General features: G+C 39.9%; 1 protein-coding gene across 1 annotated transcript in view; it reads right to left on the bottom strand.

Moving 5' to 3' along the window:
* The window catches only part of LOC103512632 (catalase-like), a 4,740-nt gene extending 1,479 nt beyond the window's left edge, over positions 1-3,261 (bottom strand). The window contains exons 1-2 of the mRNA XM_008477401.1: positions 3,241-3,261; positions 25-257 (exon numbers count right to left, since the gene is read on the bottom strand). Coding sequence (XP_008475623.1) covers positions 25-257; positions 3,241-3,261 — 254 coding nt within the window. The remainder of the gene's footprint in view (positions 1-24; positions 258-3,240) is intronic.
* Positions 3,262-8,349: the final 5,088 nt, after the last annotated feature.

The raw sequence follows: 8,349 nt of genomic DNA, 5'->3' as shown, positions 1-8,349 counted from the left end.
AGGCCCGGGGACCCAAGGACTCACCTAGCCACATCTCCCGACACGGCGAAGGTAGACAGGCGACCCCTTTCGCTCTCCTGGGGCCCGGAGAAGCTGTTGGGGAAATAGTTGGGCGCTCCGCCCTGGTTGTTGAAGGCCATGGGGCCGTCACGCTGATAGTTGGCCACCTTGGTAGCGAACGGACAGTTGACTGGGAGCTGGAGATAGTTAGGCCCTAGGCGGTGGCGATGGGTGTCAGGGTAGGAGAACAGACGACCCTAAGGGGGAGATGACAAGGGGGGAATGTGGTGAATTTTGATTGAAAAGAAAAATAGAAATTTCAATTGCGTTAAGCATAAATGTCGTTCCCCACTTAATGTACTAAGCTAAATTTTGTGACTTGACATGAACTCGAACCACCAACCTCCAGATTCAAAGTCCACCGTGCTAGAAGCACTACACCACTGAGGTTGGTTAGAAGAAAAATAGCTTTAAAAATAAACCTTCATTTCCTTTTAACTGCATTTGTCTAGCCATTAATATCCGTACTTGGGTAAACAAAAAGCCCATCCTGAGGCTTCGGTATTAGCGCAAACAGCTGCAAAAGTTGGGTTAAGCTTATAATTAAACTAGCCGAAATCCGGAGCGAAATTAAACTAGCCAACGGATTACGGATTTCTGCTAGTAAATCCTTAAGGCATGGCCGTTCATGTCATTCATCCATTTAGTGGTCTTGCTCGGCGTAGGTTAACAAAAACGAACCGGAAAATAGCCTATAACCTTCACGGGAGTGCAAGCAATAAGTTGACAAAGTTTCATAGCAATCGGATGAGCGGTTTGGCCAGGCATAAAGTTCGAACGAACAAACAAACACACATTCATTTTTATATATGAGATATAAGAATGCCAGTATGAAGTGCCACGCGCAGCGGCTACAGCGCGTTGAATGCAACAGTTCCCATTGGACCACTGAAGTTAAAGAACGCTGCGCGAGGTTGGTATCTGAATGAGTGACCATTTGGACAATCGCCTGCTTCTGGCTTTATCTGGCCCCACTCAGGCTGGGTCAAGTTAACGTGAGTAGGTGGGTAGTTTGTCGCCGAATCAAGGGTAAAACCCCCATCACTAAAAATCTTGGCATAAGTTGGTACAGAAAACCTTTTTGTTCAGCGGCGGTGAACGTGTTAAATATCAGCTTTTGTAAAAGTTCCATTAACTTTTTCAGTATATATTTTTTTGAAATTTCTGTGTTATGTTTTTACCAACTTATTAGATAGGTATTAATTTCCAATGGAACGGAAGCAGTGAAAGGGTCACTCATTGCCCAATATGTACTTATTGTCAATCAATGGATCTATTCAGCAGGAATTTACTGACACCTGTGACTTCTGTGTTATGTTTTTACCAACTTATTAGATAGGTATTAATTTCCAATGGAACAGAAACAGTGAAAGGATCACTCATTGCCCAATATGTACTTATTGTCAATCACTGATCTATTCAGCAGGAATTTACTGACACCTGACTATACTTGTAATATATTCATAAAGCTCGCATATTAGTGGTATGTCAGATCTTGTACAATACTAGCTAATCAGCTCAATAGGAACTTAATTCGAGCTTCTACCTTGGTACCTGGTTTATTCTGAGATTTCCAAGTGCTAAGGTCTTATCGTCCCGAAAGCGAAGAGAGAACGAAGACAGGATAGGAAAAAACCAGCCGTTCCGAGAACGAACCTTATCTGTCAAGAAGGGCGGAAGGCGAAAGTCGAACTCGTAATTCAACGCTTATAAAACGATAGGATAAAACTCGTCCACCGGGCGGGAATCGAACTGGAGACCTAGTGCTTGCAAGGGAGACGCTAACTAGGCTGGCTAGAATAAGTTCTAATGAGTGGGATTATGATTATTCATAATTACCAGATTATCACTCCTAGTTATAGGTACCTAGCTGTAGGTACCTAGCTACCTAGTTATAGGTACCTAGCTAACTAGTTATAGGTAATTAGTTATAGGTACCTAGCTAACTAGTTATAAGTAACTAGTTATAGGTACCTAGCTAGCTAGTTATAGGTACCTAGCTAACTAGTTATAGGTAATTAGTTATAGGTACCTAGCTAACTAGTTATAGGTACCTAGCTAGCTAGTTATAGGTACCTAGCTAACTAGTTATAGGTACCTAGCTACCTAAATATAGGTACCTAGCTAACTAGTTATAGGTAATTAGTAGTTATAGGTACCTATAAGCTACCTAGTTATAGGTACCTAGCTAACTAGTTATAGGTAATTAGTTATAGGTACCTAGCTACCTAGTTATAGGTACCTAGCTAACTAGTTATAGGTAACTAGTTATAGGTACCTAGCTAGCTAGTTATAGGTACCTAGCTAACTAGTTATAGGTAATTAGTTATAGGTACCTAGCTACCTAAATATAGGTACCTAGCTAATTAGTTATAGGTACCTATAAGCTACCTAGTTATAGGTACCTAGCTAACTAGTTATAGGTACCTAGCTACCTAGTTATACATAGGTAATTAGTTTATTATAGGCCAGCAGTAGTTACAGTAATTAACCTTCTTCAAGATGTTAAGGTTCTTAGCCTTCCAGCGCCTCAGGGTTATTTCGACAAATGAAGTCCCATATGATTTTTCTCTTAGCCAATAAGCACTTTGAGTGCCATGTCACTCGAATTAAGTCACAATTTATGACTGACACTACATAGTGCGAAACCACAACTCTGTTTGGACACTCAAGTGGAAAGGTGGGTTTACTCTAAAAGCCATTTGCCACAAACTGGCTTGCGCATGCCGGTTTTGTGTTCGGTTTGCACAAATACTGTGAATAAGGAACCTAGAAAAAGTTTTTATTTGGCTTGTGCAAACTTAAAGCCTGAGTTTTACAGTCCTAAGATTAATTTGAGCAAAGCGGCCTTGCACAAGCAGCCAGTTTGTGCAAATGGCCTTGAGCGTGTAAATCTATACCTTTAGGTTGGGCCCCAGAAAACATAGAAATTTAGAACGGAAAAATTACTGTGGAAATGACAGGGGATGAAAGAATGATCGAATGTCGAGACATTTAGTAGATTCATTAATGTTAACTACCTATTAGCTACCTCTACGTCAACTTGGTGTCAGGGTAGCTATACCTACCTAAACTACCTAGCTAGTTTCCTATACCTACATACTGAGTACATATCTCATGAAAAATCGACGGAATGAATTATGCTTTTCGTGCGCAGCTACCTTATATTATTTTACTTACTGCATTATCTACTAACCACATTTGGGTGCCTAGTCACGACTATTTTGACTATTATTGTACCCACCATTCCTCTGAAAGAAGTTCAAACCTTTGCATTAGCAATACACCATATGTACCTAACCTACATACCTACCGGATTGAGAAGCTGACGAAAAACGCCGACCCCGTCTGTAAATGGGAAAAGGCGAGGAAGAATGGTGAGCAAAAAGATTTAAAGATGATAATCCGCATTAATTCCAATGAAATGAACAACGTTCCGTCCTAGAGAGTTGGAGGATACCAAAATACAATGATTTTTCCTACAGATATCCCTCCTAGAATCATTAGAGGACGGATAACAATAATAGACAAAACAACACTGTTGAAAAAATGCAACATGACAGCATCACCCATATCTACAAATTTGCCTAATATCGACCTTGAAAAAAAAGCAACCAAAGCAAATAGATATCCAAGAAAAAAGTAACGAAAACGAGTAGGTACGTAAATAAAGTGACTTATTATTATTATATTACACTTTATTAGGATTTTACAATGTTTTTTACAATACAATATTTACAAACAGGTACACAAAACAAAATAACAAAATAATAAGAAATTAACAAAAGAAAACGAAAATTGAATAAAGAAAGAAAAAAAAATTGAAAAATCCTAACTCAGGGGCGGGATTAATGCCTAGGGCATTCTCTTCCATCCAACCCCTGATAATGATAATGTAGATATCTTGATAAAATATGATGATCATTCCTTATACATACTATACGTCCCAACCAGCAGTTTTACCTTTAGGTATATGATGAAAAATCACTACTCGTCATTCGCGGACCATAAGGTTAAGAACCACTGATTTAAGTCGGATTCAACTAGGATTCATTGACGTGAAGGACATGGTCATGACTACATGAAACATGACCAATGTAGGCAAGAATAAATAGTAAAACAACAAGAATGCTTTGGAATAAACCACAAGAATAATAATGTGAATAGGTGAGACCGTCTGACAGACCACGGTCTCACAGACCTAAGTATGTCAGACCGTCTGACAGACCACGGTCTCACAGACCTAAGTATGTCAGACCGTCTGACAGACCACGGTCTCACAGACCCAAGTATGTCAGACAGTCTGACAGACCACGGTCTCACAGACCTAAGTATGTCGGACAGTCTGAGCGTGTGTGTCGGAAAAAGCTTGGAACCTATAGGTAGGTCTCTCAGACGCTAGAAGGTCTGAGCGCTTGGAAAATACCACGCCTGCCTTGTAAGCGCTAGGTCGCGTGTTTGATTCGCGCCCCGGGCGAACTTTATCCTAAACAGATAGGGTTCCTTCTCACACAATCGTTGGCTTTCGAGAGCCGAACACCAAGGCAATCGAGCAACATCTGGGTAATTAAACATTTAAACGTATAAATTTAATGTAAAGCGAGTAAAAAATGATATAAATTATACATTTTATTGGTACCAATCTTATCGCCGCGCCGAATTCGGAGTAAATATACTAAGAAATGGTTTACGATTAAGATTTCACTTGAAATTTCCTAATTCCTAGATTTCCTAGTCAAAGACCCGTGCCAATTTATCGGGGCAACTATCAAAGTGAAAGATCATTAAATAGTTAATAGTTAGGACCAATCTGACATTCAGAGTCAGATTTCACCTGGCAACGGTTGAGCATTGACTGACATATCCCAAAAAACTGATCGCGGATTTCATCTCTGCTTGTAGAAATCTTCGCTGCTTCTACAAATCGGAAAGATTTAACTTTCCTATTTCTCCCGCGTTCAGTTTCCGAAGGTTTTTTTTCGTCTTCATTGCCATGAAGCTTCTCCTACTGATTTGTTTTGTATGTTCTATGTGGATAGGCCGGATCAGAGGACAATTGTTCACCACACAGGGAAATGGTAAGTAGGGTCTCAGGTAGGCGAAACACAACACTTACCATTAGGGTGCTGGGTCAACACGAGAACACCAGAAAGAAACCTAACTGAAATTTAAAAATGTTTGCAATCATCGCGAAATCGAAGAGCGGACAGGACAGGAAAAACCCAGCCGTTCCGAGAACGAACATTATCTTGTTCATCCTGCTGGGATAGGACTGGAAAGTCCCTTTACCCTCTTCCTTCTCTATCTTAGGAAAAACCCAGCCGTTCCGAGAACGAACATTATCTTGTTCATCCTGCTGGGATAGGACTGGAAAGTCCCTTTACCCTCTTCCTTCTCCATCTCTGATTGTGTATTCCCCGATTCTCGATTTTCAGGAAACCCATGATCATCATCAGTTTCTAAAGGCAGCGCCTTGTCGTTGTAGCCAAATGTGTCTGTCGGTCTGTCCCTTGCTGCTTCCTTGAGTTGTTGATGGGATGAGCACTCGAACAGCCCATGTTCACCTGAATTTCTTGAAACAGTTTGCTCTAGGTCTGCCTCTGGTTCGCTTGCCGATGATTTTTCCTTCAAATATTTTTTTCAGAATACCCGTCCGCGGATATGAAAGTCATCAAGTGTTTCTGCAATGAAACCCTGTACGAGTTCACTCTATCTTATCTGATTGTGTATTCCCCGATTCTCGATTTTCAGGAAACCCATGATCATCATCAGCTTCTAAAGAGGAAAAAGAAAAATTCCGTTGGTCCTCATTTTTCCTGCTCTATGTCTTTGAAACATCACCCAAGTAAGCGCAACTGATCTATTAAAATAAGTACTTGCAGCAGATTACCAATCGAGGTATCGAGATTCGTATAAGCTTAACCCATCCTTTAGGGCTGTTTGCCCCTACACCTAAGCCTCAGAGCTCAGAGTGGGCTTTTTGTGTATGGAGTTAAACAGATTTAGGTATTCAACTATCCAATATTTTCCTTATCCTATTGAATGATGCTTATTTGAGTGTTTTTTTACCCTAACTTTTACAATATCTCTAACCGTTTTGTCGTAACTCAAGTGTTCTGCGGGGTAGAGGCCTCTGATCCAGAATGAAATTAGCACTTTGCCAAAGTTATGACCTAAAATCTTATATTATAAAATCAAGATCCATTCAATCATTCACATTTCATATTCACACACTGATCGCTCTATCTCCTGAACCACAACACCTAGAAAGCTGAAATTTGGTAAGGAATATTCCTTTTATGGTCTAGGTGTGCAATAAGAAAGGATTTTGCGAAAATCTAAACCGATCCTGAAATATGATCAATTTTTGATCGCTAAAATTTCCATAAGAAATACACAGAGTGCAGAGACTGCGGGAGAGAAATGTTCCGCTCTCGACCAACATTTTAAGTTTCGTTTATGTTTTTAGTTTGATAACTAGGTATGCAGCTAATAGGGAGCGCGCAGCACGATCGTATTTTTTATTATTTTTTACGGCCATGCCTTTTCTACAAGTTTGGCCATGCTTCGGGATGAACTAGCGGGATTCCGGAGCGAAGCGACGGAATTCTGCTAGTTACACATAATGATTGTTGTTTGCTTTCAGTGAAGTGCAAGGTACTCAGACAATTCTGTGATTTGTAAATTATATTCTGAGGCTACCCAGTATATTTGGAAGTAATTAAAGGAAAGGAAGTGAGCAATTAATTCAACCCCCCGGACATCAGGGTTAAAACTATGATAACAGGGGTATCCAAACTGAGGTGGGTTTGGCCGAACGACTGAGTTACAAGTGTAAGACCGAAACTTTCGGATATTTCCTTGTTTTTGAATAAAAAAAAGTTCAAGTGTTTTTTTTTTTCTTTTAACTTTCTATTACAAATCTGTCGAAATCTGTCCAAAAGCGGTCAAAATACCGCCAAGCGCAGCAACCATCTCAACCAAACGTTTTGTGTTGCATCCTTGTCACATATCACATCTACATACCAAATTTCAAGTTTCTAGCTCTTACCATTCTCGAGATATTTTGTTTACAGACAGACAGACAGACACACACACGGACCAATATTTGAAACTTTGGATTTAGGCTCTAGGGACCTCAAAACGTGTTTTGGCACTAAAAACTGACCATCGAAATTTTGACCTGATTACATTACTTTCCTTCCTATAGGATAAGGAAAGTAAAAAAGTTCAAGTGATTTTTTTTCTTTTCACTTTCTATTACCCGTTCAATCCCTTTCATTTGTACAACGATATAACGCAAGTACCTACATCACCTCGACAAGGGATAACACGACAAAGGAAACATCTCGGCTGGGATTGAACCCACGCCCTCCTGTTTACCAGGCGAGCGCCTTGACCACTACACCACCGAGGCAGGTTAACACGACTACTTATCTGATTTTGTACTTTAATATTTAGTTATTATTTTAAGATATGTGTCAATATTTTACTGTACAAATAAAGGCTATTACTATTACAAATCCCGTTCATTCCCTTTCATTTGTACAACGATGTAACGCAAGTACACGCAAGTACATCAGTACATCACCTCGTACAACGCAAGTACATCACCTCGACAAGGGATAACACGACAAGGAACACATTCTGAGAACCTACGAAACTTGAATAGAACTTAAAGTTCAAAGTTGTGCCGATACTTGATGGTCTGATAGGTGACCTCTGTGTACTTCAAGGTCAAAGGTGTTCGCTAGCACTGTGACCATAAGATCTGAGGTACCAAAGTGGTTAACCTCTACGAGAATAGTCAAATAGTGCCCAGAGCTTTACATGGACTATAGACTGCAAGTGATACAGATTATTTATTAATTTTTAGTCCGCCCTTCCTTTATTATTACAATAGTAATAAAAAGGTATAAGGGACGGACTATTGTATTCGCTTCGGTGTCGTCGGTCTGTCTGTCCCCATAGAAGGACTTATCCAAACCTGGTCGACCTATATATCAAATTAAAGGTCTTTTTACCAGGAACACGAAAATGGTGGTGCAAATTTTGTCCAGAAAACCATAAAGCCAAAAAACCAAAAAAACTAGTTTTTGGGGGATTTTTTTCACATTTTCTCACACAAATGAGCTCTGAACTCGAAATTTGTCGCGACGACCTATGAACTCAAAGCCAGAAAGTTTTAGATAACACTTCAGTCGATCATTTAAGACCGATTTTAGCGTCACCTATGTTAAGCTACGCCGAACAAGGCCAATAAATGGATGGGTGACTTAAACAATATAT

The sequence above is a fragment of the Diaphorina citri genome, unplaced genomic scaffold (assembly GCF_000475195.1).
Source record: "Diaphorina citri unplaced genomic scaffold, Diaci psyllid genome assembly version 1.1 scaffold866, whole genome shotgun sequence".
NCBI classification, from domain to species: domain Eukaryota; kingdom Metazoa; phylum Arthropoda; class Insecta; order Hemiptera; family Psyllidae; genus Diaphorina; species Diaphorina citri.
The sequence above is the reverse complement of the archived record's forward strand: the minus strand, read 5'-3'. Positions and strand labels throughout refer to the sequence as shown.